This window comes from Falco punctatus (assembly GCF_963210335.1).
Source record: "Falco punctatus genome assembly, chromosome: 3".
NCBI lineage: Eukaryota > Metazoa > Chordata > Aves > Falconiformes > Falconidae > Falco > Falco punctatus.
Window position 1 is genome coordinate 1969651 of NC_137582.1, and position 17955 is coordinate 1987605.

General features: G+C 38.0%; 1 protein-coding gene across 6 annotated transcripts in view; it reads right to left on the reverse strand.

The window, feature by feature from the left end:
* Nucleotides 1-17955, reverse strand: part of ZFAT (zinc finger and AT-hook domain containing) — a 279097-nt gene that overhangs the window by 173202 nt on the left and 87940 nt on the right. For all 6 annotated transcript variants that reach the window (XM_080377864.1, XM_080377866.1, XM_080377863.1 and 3 more), the window contains exons 5-8: nt 13561-13711; nt 11818-13283; nt 10399-10631; nt 1374-1461 (exon numbers count right to left, since the gene is read on the reverse strand). In XM_080377864.1, the coding sequence (XP_080233990.1) occupies nt 1374-1461; nt 10399-10631; nt 11818-13283; nt 13561-13711 (1938 nt within the window). The remainder of the gene's footprint in view (nt 1-1373; nt 1462-10398; nt 10632-11817; nt 13284-13560; nt 13712-17955) is intronic.

Sequence of the window (17955 nt, forward strand, 5' to 3'; positions counted from 1 at the left end):
ATGCAGTACGTAAGGTGCTGCTCGTTTACAGATCGCATTATTTAGGGAGGCCTCCTATACTCCCTGGCTGAGACAGCACAAAGGCTTTATAGGCACAGCTCCTGAGATTCCATTCCTATGCTCACTGGGTGACGTAACTCCCGACTACAGTATAGCACAGAAGCCTTTCCTCATCTCAGTTTGCTGCATCAGACATGTCCCCTGATGTATGACAAGCCCTCCAACCACACTGTTGTAGAGTGGTCTGCAAATAAAGAGGTTTGGTCACTAAAGAACTGAACTGGGAGTTAGTCGGAAATTAAAGGGAAGGAAATTGTTTAAAACACGGGTCTAGCACTACCTAGTGGCAGTAGGAGCTAAGAAACTACTGCTTTACCTGGTATGTTGCATTTCTGACAAAGGCAAGAAAAGTTACATCATTTTAATTGGATTTCTTCTTCCCCAAACTCAGTTTGAGCATGGCCGGTATTTTCTTTCTTAATATCAAATTAAGTCGGGTGAGAAGTGCCACGCTAGACGAGTTAATTACAGTCTGCTGGCCGATGCAGTCAGCCTTCCTATCGCACGTAACGCCGGAGGAAAGTACAGACACAGCAATGCGGCTCTGCCGAGTGCACATCAGCCAGGCTTAAACCAGGCCCCACGCTGGCCACCTGAGCATTTGGGAAAGGATTGTTCACTCAGGCACAGCACACCGGCTCCCCGCCCGCACCTCCTGTTGTGCTTGCACGGATAAATCAGGGCACTGGAATGCACAGTGTGACCTGGGGTTGGACTGTGGTTAGCTTGGACCCAGCCAGGCTTGTCAGCTCCGGCTTCACCCTGGGCACAGCACATCACAGCTGGTTCCCCGAAGAGCCGGGCCACCGAGCCCAGCGGGCCCCGCAGGTGAAGCCCAGCCACGCACTAATGAGCCCGCACAAAGGCAGCTCAGCGACCTCTGAATTCATGTCAATCACCGACAGACAAAATAACGTGCAATAATTGCGTTTCTGTCACTTTATGGATGGCCTACAGGATTTTTATGTCTCATGGGCTGTTACAGGATGTCTGTCTGTATGACTAGTTCCAAACTTCCCAATGCTTAATTTTAATTCACTTGGGTCCTCCTTTGGAATTGAGTTCTCTGCCAGATGAAGATAGATTTCTTAGCGCAATTACCTGATATACTCCACAACACACAAGCTGGAACAATGACTTTTTTCACTCTAAATTCTAAAATCTGCAGACCCAATACAATTCTTACTCTAAACCAGTTAAATTAGACATAGACTCGGCTCTTTCTGTGCAATGTAATCACATTACACTGCTCGCTCTAAATCTTTAGCCATTCAATCCAACAGACTGAGAAATTTTCCTTGATTTTTTCTTACCAGGGTGATTTGTCTTGATGTGAGATTTTATAAGTCGATCTTCAGAAAATGACTTCTCACACACAGGACAGGAATAACTCTTCTTATCCTTAAGGGAGAAAGAAAGAAAGAGAGAGATTGCATTATCAGTCCAGTGGTGTAACCACTGCAGTCATTATTCAGTAATACATGGTTCTCAACAAAGTTATAATAGAAGGTTCAGTTTTTAAGGAAAAAATGAAGATATTTATAGTGAAATAAGTGCAGGAAAAACATTAAAGTATTGTAAACATATTATTAATCTTCATAAATGAAGGGCTCCAAGTTATAGCACATGAGAATATGCACAATAAATGTAAGCATTATCTTGACTGACTTTAGAGAATCAAGAAGCAAAAGATCAAGTCACATAACAGAAGAGAACACATTTGATATAAGCAGTAATATTCAGGGTTTTTCCATTTCTTTCACAAGTCCACCCTTCTGAAACCTAAGGATCAGTTCTCATTATTCTGAAGATACCTACCATATGCGTATTTATAAAATGGCCTGAAAATGAGCAGGAGAGTCAACAATGACAGACACCATGACTTATTCAGTGTCTGCATTTCTAACTACTTTATAAATATCCAGCACTTTATATATTACCAATAAAGTATTATTCTAATATTTTTTTTTTAAAAAAAAACAACTTACAGACTACTCTGGCTTTTATCAGTGGCACTGATATTATAAAACATTTAGCACCATTAAACAAGTTGAACTGGAGAGTTTTGATTCAACTTCTTCCTATAAACAATTTAAGTGTAATTGTAATTTCAATGTTTTTACAAACACGTCAAACTCCACATAAAAAATGTAGGATTTTTCTCCATTAAGTGTTAAATTACCCTATTCAAAACAATCTTTGCTGCTTATTATCTAAATTGAAGAAGTTTTTCTTTCCAGAAGCACCTGCTGACACAACAGACTGGATGCTCAATCAAATGCGTGCATCATCTAGTCACCTCTGCACTGACCAGATTAACACATGAAGAGATTATCAAAACAACAGACGGAGTGAAGTCTAGTCAGTCCTGACAACTAGGCAGGTAGCCAGATAACACGTTACCTGGTGGGAGATGTGTCCCTACCAAATTACCAAGAGATCACTGTCAAAAGGTGAGCTGAAGCTACAGAACAGATATTTCACTAGCTATTTCAGGACAGAAAACTTCCTGAAGAGCATGAAAGGAAGATTACTGTATCAAAGAGATAGACACCCTCTTTTTTTTTTTTTTTTTTTTTTTTTTTTTTTTATGAAAGGGAAATTTGTTATGTATGTATGTATGAAATTTTGTTATGAAAGAGAAATTTGGATGTAACAGGAGAATAAGGATCCTAGACTTTACCAGTTTCTGACCTGAGACCAACCAGCATCTCTGAATAGCGAGGAAAAATGTACAAGGGGGCTATTATTGTCTGTATGCTGCAGTTATACATCTATAAATGGACATCTCAATTAAAAGAAAAGGAAAAATTAAAGCATTTTCATGGCAAATAGGCTTTGGAATAAGATGCAGGTATTTGCATTCAGTCTCATTTACCTCTGAGAAAGAAATTCCTATGTTGAAGTACCTACCAGTTAAAACCAGAAGTAGCAATAAATAATTTTATGACAGTAGGATAGGGGATATGAAGCTTTCATCACCATTGATATGGCAACGGCATGAGGAGAGTTCTGCCTGCGCTGTTAGAAGGTCATTTGCTCCTGTGAGAATACTTATACCAGGGGCTGGGTATAGAAGCTTCTAAAGGATTACCACCCTGAGTAAAGCAAGGACAGTATCTTGCTCTGATGGAGTTGGGGCAGTCACCATCTTGAGTCCTGAGAATCTCAAGTGAAGCAGGGACAGCAGAGAATAGTAGCTGGTTTTTGGAAGAAGAAATTCAAGGAGTCTACAATGCTCCGTGAGCAAGATCTTCTCGAGAAAAAGCTGTTAATTTGTGGAATTAGGTTCTCTCAAATGTTATCACCTATTATCCCTAAACCTGCTGATGATGATTTCAGACTTGCACCTGAACACATTACTCAAATGAAAATTAGTAGATCAATTCTAATAAAACTCTATAGCAATGTTGGCACCTTTTCAAAGACTGGGTTGCATGATCACATTCATGTTGTGGCACACGTACAAAAAAATAAGTGCAGTATCATTTAGGGGATATTGAGGGGCCCGCTGAAATTTGTTGACAGATCTCACTCTGCTCCTCAAACTTGCTATATAACTGTTCAAAATAGACAATAAATAAAGAATTAGTATACTTTTAATGTACAGTTGGGTATTGCTGGTCTTTAATACTCACTGTATTATTTCTCATTGTGTCCAGAACACTAAGACAAATACACCTTGCTGTTTCATAAAGTTAAATAAGCCAAAAAAAAAAAAAATAAATCCTACCACTCCACACACAGTACTTTAAGTAAAATATTGTAATTGTGACAACTTTACATTCTTGCTAAGAATCTTCACGAAGCCAAGACTACAAGCCTGTGCCTGAGGGAAAAATCAAAATCATCAGTAAATGCAACAAGAGCTATAGAGCAACATGAAAGTATGGGCACCAAGAACACATCTTTCCACATGACAACAGTAACAAAATTTTTCAATAACAAACTAGTCCCACAGCTTTCTTCAGGGAGTTAGAAAGTTATCTATACCAAGTTCTGCAGTAAATGATCTTCCAGAGGGGTATCTTTTGTAATGTAACAAACAGATCGTGCTTCTGAGCACCGAGTCCCTTCAACATGGATCTGTCAAGCTCGTCTCTCACAGAAAGCACCCAGCTGAAGCCAAACCTTTCACTGTTGTTTCTCCAGGCCAGTGTCACAGACTTTTTGAGCTTATATGATTAGTTCTGAATGTTTAAGTGTACTTCTGTTGCTGCTCTGAGAGCTGTGCGACAGTGCTAGTCCTTCAGTGTAATCCCATCACTCTCAAAATCAGTTTTAAGAAATCCTCTGCTGCAAACAAAATATTTCATAGCACCCAAGTCACAACACAAAGCCCCAGAGGTCTCTCCCACTAGAGCTCCAGCTCTTCAGAGTGCCCTTGCCATGGGTGATGGCAGAAGCACTTTCAAGGACTCAGGCTGAGGATACAGTAATACCTTCATCACATTCTCAGCATGCAAGCTTTCCTCTGGTTAGAATAAAAGTTATTATCCTATGCCTTATCAGAGTGCCTGCCTTTTAAATGCCTTTGAGGTGTTTTTTTTTTTTTTTTAAGGACACAAAGAGAAGTGAAGTATCAAGGGAGCTGGATTTACCTTTGTTAGACACCAGCTGCACAGTCCAATCAGCTACTTAAATTTCAAAGTCCCTTCCACACTTCCTGAGACTTGCTAAATCCCCGTTAGCCAATTTGAGAAAATACAAGAAACTTAAAATACTTCTGAAAGTTAGCTCCGTGACTGAAAGTACTGTTCATGTTCCATGAATCAGGAATTAATTAGGTTCATAAATATTCTTACCCCTAGTGAAAAAAATTAGTCTAATAGTACCACAGAATTTTCTTGTTTATGCTATGTTTCATTATAAAATAACATCACTGACATAGGAACCACAAAGTCTTTCTATACAAATTAATTAAAATTATTTATAAATTAATTGAAACTCATCATGCTAAGAAAGCATCAGTTATATTGCATATACCAATTTATAGCTCTCTGAAGAGAACTTTTTTCCTGTTTCAAGGTAATTCAAGGGGCAGGTGTACTAGTATATGTTAGTACACAGTCATGAAGAGAAAAATGAAAAGCCTCTGTATATGTAGCATTTATACCAACAGAACTCCATGAAGTTTATTTAATGAATCAAATATACTATGACCTCAACTGCAAAACATCAGAAACAGCAGCTATTCTACTGCACTCATCAAAGAGACACTCTATGACACAAACATCTTCTCATTTGAAAATACATGAGTACATATGATCATGTATTATATGATCTATACAGCAATTTTGCCACTAATTTCAAAAGAGACTGTGTGAACTCCTGACTGCTTTGTTTATCAGTTTCATTGATAGTGTACAATTAAGACCATAGCCATAATAAAAAGTGTTTAGAGAATTAGACAAATATGTTCTAGAAATCAACAATCTATTCCACTCCTTTTAGTAGTAGTGACATGATTTTATGAGCAGAAAACTAAGCTCTCTTAAATATTGGTACTCTGAGAGCATTTCCAGCAAAAGTTCCCATAACTCAATTAACGCAACATTTGATTGTATAAGTTCATAGAGGAACAGAGAAACAAAGCCTGCTCCTGCATCTGCTCAGATCAATAAATTAATTAAATTAATTAAATTTCATTTCTAACGCCTATGGGAAGAGAATTAGGCCCTTGAGTTACATATCCAATGAGCGAAGATGTCCAGAAATGATGCTCAAATCAAAATTTTCAAGAAAGATTCCCAAATTAAGCTGATGTCCTATTAAAATGCAACTTAGCTAAAAGGATCTGATATACCCAGGAGGCGGCTGTGCACACACGTGAAGGAGGCTACAGGAAAATTTGCAAATGGTTAGACAGACTTTTACAAAGCCTGGCAAGCAGCAGAAATCACAGCTCACAAAATGACAAGCACCTGCATACAGCATTACTTAAGCATTTTTTCGTGAAATAAGCACTAGTAAAAATGAATGGCTAGCTGACATTCATTACAGAAGCAAGGGCCAAGAACAAAAAGGCATTTTCCAACTGAGTGCCTGACCATTAGATCATCGATTTTTTGGTTAATTCCTTTCCAGTACCTTGCATTCTCTACTATGTAGTGGCACTGCTCCAGAGGCAAAGGTATCACAGCCAGACCAGAGATGGCCTGAAAATTAGCACTCCTCAGGAAGGGGAAATAAGCAATCAGAGCTCAAGTATCTCACTTCCTACTGAAAGCGATAACTACGCTATTACCTGAAAGGTCAGCAGCATTATGAAATTTCTAAGCATCCTTCCAAAGACAAGAATCGTTTCTATCCTGAAATGTACGTGAAAGCAGACATCAGCACCGGTTAGCGAGTGATGGTTCTGGGTCTGAACTCCAGTTTTATAGAGGTGCTTATCTTGCAGTATCAATTACATATATAGATTTAAAATAATTTCAGAGACAAACCTCTCCATGATGTTTATCTGTTTAGCATACCGAGTACTGTAAAACCCAGTGGAGATTGTAAACAAACACTGGTACCTACATCAACATTGTTCAGTTCCACAACCAGTCCCTGACGTTACCACTAGCTCATTCGTAACTAAATTATTCAAAAGTCATTATAAACAGCCCATGCCTTTCCTAGATAGTATGTCATTTATGTGATTCACACATGTGGTGGTTTAAACTTCTAAAGAGATCCATAAATGCCAAGAATCATCTAAAACCACTACACAAACCTTAAAGGTAAAAGACAGGTACTGAAAATTGGAGAATATACACAAAATTTTGGAATGTTCAAGGCCAGGCTGGATGGGGCTTGGAGCAACCTGGGCTAATGGAAGGTGTCCCTGTCCATGGAAGAGGGGTTGGAATGAGATGATCTTTAAGGTCCCTTCCAACCCAAACCGTTCTATGATTCTATGAAAATGCTGGTTTTGAATCAAGCTGAGCCTCAATTCCCAGACTTCAGAAGTAGAAATCTTCCCTGTAACAGTGTGTAGCAAACACAGAGGCAAGAAGCAGCACATACGCATTCCCCATCGTCATCCCCCAGGGAACAGAGAATCCCAAATTCCGCACAAGACTTGGATGGTACATAGAAAGTATGATGGGTGGCCATACACTGAGCAACAAGGACGAACAGTAAACTGCTTTTTAATAACCATCATGTATCCTGTTCACCAAATAATACAGGGATCCAGCTGAAAAGCAGCCAGCAACAAAGTACCAAAAGATAAGCATCCATACAAGGAACTGAACTGAGATTTTAACATCACCTATCTCCAGGGAAGCTTTAATTTTAATATTTATTAAGAACTGATTTTGCAAACTGAAATCAACATTAAAGTTGCTTCCCACATGTAATTGTGCACAGTTTGTTAAAGTACTATATTTTGGAATGAGTGCTCCTGTTCAGTGAGGTATGCATTAAGTAAATAGATCAAGCAGTGGGCACAAAGGCCAATATGAGAACTGCCAAGATTAGTTACTGAGTAAATTCTAACACATTAATTTTTCAAACCATTCAAATACTCAAATATATTTGAAAGTAAGCATCAGCAAGCATACCTCTGAAAGATCTCGCTGTCACAGTGTTTTTAATTATGAAATGCATTTTCTCGGTTCGGTTTAGTACCATGAAAATGATCCTGTTGGTGGGAGCTGTTGAACATACATCACACTTGAAAAGCAGTACTTATGTAAGGATATAGGGTATCTAATTTTAGCCTTTTTTTTTTCTTTAGTAGCCTCAGACATCATTTACTCAGATTTTTGCCATCAGATGGACATCATGAACATAATACATTCAAAAGCAGCCTAAAAGAACGTCTATTGTGAGCTTTCTGCACATTTCATAACAAATTCAGATTCTGTTCAAAATATCTACAGAATTGGGGGACAAAAGGGGGGAAAAGCATTCCCTTTTGTGTCACTGGCTCTGTTTTGTTTTTTTTCAAGCTGTCCTGCAGTTACAAAAGACTAGTACTTAAGAGGAGTAGGAGGTAAGTGTTCTCTTCTGTTCCAAACACCTTTAAAGTTACTTCAACTGTTGCAAATATTGGCCAAAAGCATACAGAAGACGACCTGAAACCACTAGGCACTGTATGGTAACAGCTTTTTTAAGTAGCTACATGGAAATTGTCCACATCTGGGGGAAAATTAACATAAATCCCTAACTCAAAAATCACATTTTGCTATTAAAAGGAAGTGTAACAATGATATTTATCACAATACTCTAAGTGAGTTGTGATGTTGCTTTCTCAGGTGATGAGCAGGAATCTGTCATACATGGTGTGTTCTATCAAGGCTGCGTAAGATTTATTTACAAGACAATGCCAGCTAAAACCATAGTGTTTGTAGAGAGCTTTATAGCAAGTGCGGGAGGCCACGATGCCTGTGAAGGACCTTGAAGGCTAAAGAAGAAAGAAAGTAAGATAAGGTTGGCTGAACGCCTGGAAGAAAAATGGGATATGAAGCGAGGCCGGAGTGGATGCGCGATGCCACGCCGGCAGCTGGCTGAGAACATGAAACTCACAGAGATAAGAAAGAAGAGAGAAAAAAAATGCAACAAGTTCAGTGTGTTTGTAGCTTAGTAATTAACCAATTATATGTAGCCAAGAAGTGTGTGAACAGTATTGATTAACCAATGTTAGTACGTTGCGTGTGAACAACAAATGAGGATATATAAGCGTGGGTTTGGGACTAATAAAGGGTCTTCTGGTCAGATTCAGGAGTCCGTGCCTCCATCTCCTCAAGTGCTGTGTACAGAATGGAGAGGCACATCTGTGTATTTCCTTGTTCTTAAAAGGACAGAAGAGTGAGTGTTGCAATTAAACAACTGGTATTTTCTCCTCTGCTGGACTAAGAATAAAAATAAATTCAGGAGAAAGGTAAATCACCTTTTGAAGTATTTTACTGCATAAATAATTAAAACCCCAAATTGCAAGGATGTCATTCATACCAGTTTTCTGGCATTATCAGTCAAGAAAGTTTAATTACAAATAGCACGCTTGTCAAACATGTTAAGAAAACATAACCTGTACTGTATTCCCTACCGGTACCTTCATATAAAATCATATGAGGTAATGTGTTCCATCTAAGCACTCCAGATGTCTTCAGGAGACTCGTCAAAACTAGACTAAAATCATTATGCTGGGAGAGCAGGCACTTGCCAAACACCCTTTTCTAGAGGTCAGTTTGGAACAAGAAGGAACTTACCTGTGTTCGTACACTGTGTGAGTGTACGCACATTATAACCTCTCTGGGTATACACAAGTCTAGAATGTTCCAGATCAACTACACCTTGCAAGCAGAAAGGATCCTGCCACGCAGTAGGAAAAGAAGTCCATGGTATGCAGACCTTTTCTGAGAATAGCTTAACCTATTTGGACCATTCAAGCAAAACAACAGAACAAAAAAAACCAAAACCAAGAAAAAGCCAGGCAACACTGATGGAAAGAAAATGTTTTTTCTTAATCTTCCAAGAAAAGCATGTAAATAATTTCATTTCTAAAAAAGCATCTTAACAAGAATTAAAATCTCATTCCTTAGTTTTTAAAATATTTTTTATTCCGAATACCATAGCAGATTTTCAAAACCATACTTTTGAAACAAATGCAAGCAAGGTTGATGCAAAAAACATTTTCCTCAAAAGGTTATTCGTGTGGTAACATTGGATCAGAGCAAGATCACAAAGCAGGACCTTGCCCAAAGAGGGCTTCCAGTCAGCCATGCAGCCCCTTGCAGAGTCTCAAAGAAAACATGTAACAGGGCAGGCTGAAAGGATAGACCAGACCTGGTTTTAACACAACGGCATTCAGAGCTGGAAGGCTCAATGAGTAAGACAGGAGTCTTTAATAAAAACATGATGTCTTCAGCTTTTTAACCAGAACAGAAGATGACAGATGTGCAAACACAGGGGCTGCAACTAGTTGAAGCTATTAGGAAAAAAAAAAAAAAAAAGTAATCCTTTCCAAAAACTTAAACTTCTGTTTATAGTAATTGAGGAACATAATTTACATTTCACCACAGCCATCTATTTATGAAGGAAGGGAATTCGGGTCCATGGAATGAAGTGAAATAACAACAGTACCAGACTTCATTTCTCTCTCTCAAAACCCAAAGAATCTGACAGTACAGGGAAAACCTAAAGGAGAAAATAGATAAAGGAAATGGAAACTACTACGAAAGGGACCAAATACCTAATTGCTGTAACTCTTGTACTCCCTGCACAGAAGTATGCAGAGAGCGCTCGGAAAGAACTCTTACCTACATCTTCAAATATTGCTACACAATTCCAAACACTATGATGACACTGAATTTAGACAAACATACCATTTTGTTTGTTACTTACCAGTTCTGTGTGAACTTTAAGATGTGCCTGAAGCTTGTATTTATCTGGAGTAGAGTAGTCACAGTGTTCTGTGGGACATTTCAGCAAAATATTACTGTGTTTCTGAATGACGTGACGCTTAAGGCAGTTTTTGGTGATGGAAGAATAATTGCACTGAGAGCAGTAATATAAATGTTCTCGAGTATGCGTACGAACATGCATGTCATAATGCACTTGGTACCAAAACAACTTGCCTGAAAATAAAATCAGACATGAAGAAAGTAATTTCTAAACAATTGTTAGTGAAAATTCCATTACATACCCAATTTTCTTTCAGGGCAAAACACATTGTTTGAATCCTGTCCCTTTTGTCTTTAATAAAAACCTGTCCTAAAGACCCTTCATTACTGAAAATATGTTTACAAAAAACACTTTTGTCTAAAAAGACTGTGTCGTATGTCCTGAAACAGCTTAACAAAGGCAGCTTTAATACCTATCAATGATCTTTTTCCTAAGGAAAAAGTCCTTTAAATCTGTTCTATACAAAGAATCTGAATGCAACTGTACACTAAAAGTCTATCAAAATCAATTTTCTTACTTCCTTTCGTGTTACTCATTCCTAAAAGCCTTTCTGACCTAATAGCACCAAAAAGTACATAGAAATTCATCTAATGTACAATGCTATGGTGTTTCAAACTTTTCTTTAAAACTTTGCTTCCTTTCCCTTCTCAACAATGAAGACTACAACATAAATCCCAAATTATTTCCTTTCCAGTTATGTAAACAGAAAAAATTACAATAGAATAAATGCAAATGGTGCATTATTCCCATTTTGATAAATCCAAAAACCCAATTACTATCAGAATGGTCTTTACCTAATACTACATAATGACAATTTTCATCTCAAAAAAACTGGTCCAAATCAAGTCACAAAAATACAGCAGTACATACATACATTTTGTACAGAATGTAAGTCATCATACATCCTCCCATATTATATGAAAAAGACTCTGAATTTTATACTGATCTGATAATAAGGCTTAAGCATTAAAGCATGGACTGATAAATGCTGATTGCATACCTCAATTTGCTGTGCTTGACCCCAGTGAAAATTATGAGGTGAGGAGAGGCATGTGGACAGAAATAATCTAATTCTATCATATTTCATATCAACAGAAAATTGAACCTAGCAAAACATTGCTTTGCTATACTCTGCATGTGGTCTTTTGAGAAGATTTGAGTCATTTCACACTATACAGCAAAGAATAAATCTTGCTGGACCCCAGAATCCATACTGAACCACAAAATCAATACTTCTACAAAGATACACAAATATATTGAACACTATAAAGCAGATGAGCAAGAAAAAATGTCCCACTACCTAACAGTTGAAAAAAACCCAACAAAACAATAGAAGAACGTAATTCTACTGCTCCTTACCACAATATTCACATTCTAAGTCTCCATAAACCTTCCTTATCCTCTCACACAACTCTGTGTTCATTTGTCTCTTCTGCAAACTCTCCAAGATCTGCATAAAGGCAACAGCTCCGCTCCCACTGTCCGGTGTAGCTGTGTGAGAAGAGGCTGCCTGTTGGCTGATGGCTGCATCAGCCTCTGGTGCTGGCAAGGAGTTTGTGGTTTCTACAGAATTTTGAACTGGTGGATCGCTTGTTTCTGATTCACTAGAAGGAACAGACCGATTTCTCTCTTCAGAGACTGAAAGGTTCTTAGTCATTGCATTGTTGTGACTCAAATTTAAACTTCTGTCTTCAGACAGCAAAAGCTGGATTTCTTCACCCTGCTCATTTACAGAACTGCAGTGATCAACTTCCTCTTCATTTCCAGGAGGAACTTTCAACTCACCAGGACAAGTATCATTCTTCAGCAGAAAGCAATCTGACGCGACACAGGATTGAATGTTTGGGACTGCTATATCTGTTGTTTGACACAGCGTCTCTGTTACATTCTTGACCAAAGAATTTTCAAATTCTAAGGCAAGAACTGTATCAATTTTTAAGTCACCATTATGTTGACCATTATGGTTTATATCTGCAGCTGTTGTTTCACCTTTACAAGCAGATGGTTGTGGTGTGTTAATGGCATCAGTACTCCTGACAGTCAATTCATCTGCACTTTGTGCTAGCTGTTCACCAAGGGCTTCTGGCTGGATATCACCTCCCGGTTCAAGCAGGCAGAAACTCTGATTGATAGAGCTGTTAAAAACAGAAGTCTCCTGCAAATCTGCGTGCACATCTTTGATGTGAGCACGGAGTCTTACAGAACTAACAAATTTCTTCAGGCACACAGAACACACATACACAAATGGGTGCTTTCGAACGTGAAGCTCAAGGGCTTGGTATTTAGTGGCTCCGTGACCACAGAGCTCACAAGCAAAGGGTCTTTCATCACCATGAACAAGCATGTGACGGTCTCGGTCAAGTTCATTTTTGAATTTGCGTTCACAAATATGGCAGTCATAAAGAAGTTGTCTTTTGCCCTCTCGTGTCATCAAGCGAAGCTCATCAAAAACATCTTTCACCTTTTTATCTTGAAGGTCATGTGTTTCCTTGATATGCTTGATCAAATTTTTAACATCAGAGTATTTTTTTTTGCAGAAGCGACAATGCTGCTTAATCTTTTTATGAACTCTTTCAATGTGGACTTTGAGATGGCCTTTGCTGAGGCAAGTGAACGTACAATAATCACAGCTGAACTTCTCCCCTGTATGTTTCCGCATGTGAACATTGAGGTTGGCTTTGATTGCACTGGCATAACTGCAATACGAACACTTGTAAGGTTTTTCATTTGTATGAATCCTCAAATGTGCTTGGAGGGAGTGTTTAAATTTGAACACCTTGTTACAGTATTCACAGGTAAAAATCTTCAGTTGAGTTGGCCCCAACCTAAAAAAACCCAAAACCAGTTATATATTACAATATTGAAAGTTGGTGACATAATTTGTCAAAATTTCCCTAGATATTCATAATGGACAGAAACATTCACTTTATTTTAAAACGGTATTCTCCACAGGCTTTTTAAATTCTACAAGTTATGCACAGATTATTTTCAGCTGTTCCTTTATTTGAAGGGCTCAGAAAATATTTCAGTTTCATGAAAATGGACAGGGAAGCATTTCATTCATATTTTGCATGAACACAAATACAAGTACTTCAAAATCACCTGCTTGATTTCATTGCCTGTTCATATGGGGTTTGCTGAATGGCATATTCTTGATAACCTCTTCGTTGTGATGGGTCTTGAACTGTTGCCTCTGGAGCTGTGGGTTCACTTTCTTGCGGAGCAGCCTCAACGGGAACAATTTTTGTGGCTCCTAAAAGCAAGAACAAAAAATGCTCATTCAAAATATCATATCAAAACATGCATTGTCTATAACATAAAAGTGTAAAGAGAACATTAAACTCTGTAATCACTACTTTAATTATTTTAGTTTCTGTTCTTAAATTCATGCGCATAAAATGATGGATACACTTCCAGAGGATGTCAGTACTTACACCACAGGTCTGCTTAAATAACATGCCAGGACTAATGATTCTGAGGGTTACTCATGGTGCTTGATGTCTGCTGTTATGAGATACTGCATCCAAATACTTCAGCCTTTAAAAAACCTGTATCTTTTGACAATGAAATTTTAATTTTCCTGTTTCTGCCTCATAGCACATCCTTTGAAAACTTCAGTCAAGCTGTTTAATCAGTTCCACAAATAGGGCTGGGGAAAAGATACTGTTTAGTCTGTATTTAAAAGTCTGCATATGTTTTCCTTAAATCTTTTACTGCTTATATTTCGGGGCATACTGCCATTCCCTCAGAATAAAAGAATATGTTCCATGTGCACTCCTCAATCTCTATCAGAAGCAGGAGTAAAGAGACTCTTTCTACTGGATTTCCAAAGATCAGACTCTGTCCCTCAAAGCTTTACAGACAATACAGGCAAAAATGAGCATATTTTGAGATGTGATCTATTTGAGATTATTTAGCTAGGTGTTCTTTACTTTCTGAGCAGTGACAAAAAAACTTAATGTCAGGCATCCGTAGTTAGCATTGAACATAATGAAAATTGATATAAACATTAATTTCCACTGGAAAAAAAACCCCAAACCTGATGCATACCAAACCAAGCCCCCATAATTGATTGATCCCCTCTTTTTCAACTTATCTGTCTATAATACATCTATACACGTGTTCAATGGGAATGCCATTATTTTCAAAAGTTGAATTGGTATGTATTTGTATATTTACATACTTGTTCACATATAAATATTACAATTATATACGTATTTGTGAAATCTTCATGTTCTACTAACAAGTATTATAGAAAAATCTTGGAAAAAATAAATTTTGCTTTCTGGTCTGATAATGGAAAATTAATAGTAAATGAGATACACCATATACTAATTTACAAAAAGAAAACAAGACATTGAATATGTAGTAATAGATGAACACCCATCCATCCTAGGAAAAAAATATTACAGGACCTGTAATTAAAGACTGTTCTATCATACAATGGGGACAGGGAAGCACGAGAGGTCGCACATGAAAATATCTTTGAATTAAATAGTGAAGTTAACAACTTCAGGTAAAACTGAAATTTGGTAAGTTTCCCTTTATATTTTTTCCTGGATATTACATTAGTATCTGATCTCATTTCAATTCACCTGATTAGAAGGTGGGGGGGAGGGGTGGGGGTGGGGGAAGTACAGTACAACTTTGTGACAGAGGAAAGCATTTACAATAAGGATCACAGAAATCTGAAACATGAGAGCCTAGAAAGCAAAAGACAGAGTCAACATACTCAACATATTTTTAACAGATTCTGTTATTCATATATTCTCTATATAAAATGAAACATCTGAATAGAAAGAAGTTCAAAGAATGATGCATGAGCTTTTCCTTTAACAAAAGGATGAAATTAATTCTTGCTCCATTGCAGAGCATGTTGCTGAAGATATTATTTACAAAATATATGCAGTATTAACATGCGGTCTCTGAAACAGCAATTATAAGAACAACAAAACTAAACCACAGAGAGTACAAAGTCCAAAGAAAACTAGCTGGTTAGCAAATTATTAAATCTAGTTTCCCTAAAAAAACATTTAGCCTGTAGACCACCAAAAAGCTTCAGGAAAAAGGCAGGTAGAGTATATGGGGAAAAATCAGAAATAAGTGGGGGTTACTCAACAACATGTGTGAAAGACTTAAAAGATATTAAGTGGGGGAAAGCAGTGCTATAGGCAAGGGAGAAAGATGGAGATCCTGTGGGTCCTTCAGAGTGATTTAAAGTGGGAAACTGAGATATTTTGAGAAGAGGCCATTTGGAAGTGTGTAAGGCTATTGCAGCCTTTTGTATCAGATGGGATGTCAGCCAACACTGCAACTAAACAGACTGTAATACCTCTGCCACTCACTGAACTGGCTGGATCTAAAAATGGCTTTTTTTGACTGATGTTTTTTAATAAGGCTTTCAGTTCTGTACTAAAGATTCTTCTGCCAGTTGATCAGAACTGGTCTTCCAAGTTTTGAACCCGAATGTTATCAGAACATTTTAACTTCCCATTCCCTCTGTCACTCCCTCTCCCACAAATGCCAGGCTGTCCAGCAGGACCGCACCTCCCAAACTGCGCTGTAGTAGCCCAGCGAGACGGGAGCTTGTCATTACATATACAGGAGACATGGTTCAATCAGTGGGTTCAGTAGAAAAATGATAAAACAGACATTAGACACCGGACTAGTGTTCCCATAGTTCAGCATTTCTAAAATAGAAGCAAATTCTTCTATATTTAGAAAGATTCAGTTTAAAAAAATGGACCTTGAACTGCTCTGTATGCATGGCCAGCTCCTTCAGACCTCCCATTTCTGGAATGTAAGGCAGATCCTCAGGAACTGCTCTGCACTGAACCTCCTCTGTGCCCTTCTGCCTTGCAGGATGTTCAAACACTTCCTGCTGAACTGTTTAACAGACTTTTGTGCTACCAGTATAACTTTTCAATCACCTAAATTAGGTGAACTAGCTAAGTACTAACTCACCAGTATTTTGCATGCTTGGATGGATAGCAGACTCCAGGTCATCCTAGTATTACTGCTTCTAAATTCCCTCTGCAGTTAATAGAAACAAACGACTCAAAAACCTAAAGAGGGAGATCCAAGTCTTCAAACATACTGACAGAGTACTTACTCACAGTAGGCAATTATGTCCCCTCATGTTAAGTAGTTACTTCCTACCCTTAGAAGATACAGAAACACTAAGAAACATTAGATGCCTCCATCCACTGGGGATGCTGCCTAAGTAGATGCCTCCATCCACTGGGGATGCTGCCTAAGTAGATGCCTCCATCCACTGGGGATGCTGCCTAAGTATGGGCTACTAATGGCCCAGTAGCCACAGCAATCACTGCTGTATCATAAACTAATGACTAAAGCATATGCCCAGAAAGTGAGAAAATTGGTTTCTAGGCTCTAGGCAGCCTAGTAAGTAGTGAACCCACACATCTCACATCCAGAAAGAATGCTCTCAATATTCATGTCTCTAAAAGCAGCCACAGGCTAGGGAGAAGCGTAAGAGCAAGGCAAACGGATACAAGGTCTGGTTTTCCATTAAAAATACCATATGCCAATAAGGAAGATAAAAGCTTTCATAACTGTTTCCCTGGACAATCATTTCAAGAACACAAGTATCAGGAGAAAAAAAGAGGTTAACTGTAATGATCATTTATTTCACTAAAACCCTTCCTCCAGCACTATTCTATCTTTATTTTAAATGCAAAATGGACTTCAGTTTACTAGACTGATTTTATGCCTTTTGCTTTCCTCTTTTCAGTCAATATCATCTGTTCTAAATAAATCTGCTTTAAGAGTAATAAGATTTGAGTTCTTCATGACATTCTGACAGCAACTGCTGCAGATAAGCATTACCCAGCATGCCTTATCTCTGGCTCAAACTCAGTGATGGCCTCTAATCTCTTACAGCCTGCCCCTTGGAAAAGTAGCTTGCCCTTTACTACAAAGCTCTCCAAGACTTATCAACACCCTAAAAGGTAATCACAATGGAAGGAATGCTTAGGAATGGATCAGAAATAAAACAGGAGACAACAACAACCAAATTCCTACTAAAACCCAACTGAATTCCATGAACCTCCTACAACTTCAAGTACGGGCAACAAAAAAGGATACAGAAGAACCAGAAAACAGTAACAAAGACAAAATCAGAAGTATTTTGTTTGGAAAAGTGATATATACCTCAGAGACCTTCAGCTTGGAAGAGAGATAAATGCAACAGCTTGGAAGAGAGATAAATGCAAGAGGCGTATCAGAAAGACCTCTAAAATTAGCAATACTGTCAAAAAAGTGTGAATAGTCATTATCTCATAAACCATGAACAAAAAGTGGTTTGAAGAAATAAGCAGCCAGCAGTCTTAAAACAAAACGAAAGAATGTACACTTCCACCCTGTGTGTAATTAAATTATGGAACAATTACTGCACAATGTTACAGAGACTGAAAATATAAAAGTATTCAAGAAGGGATTTAGACAAATTAATAGATATGTATTAAATATGATGAT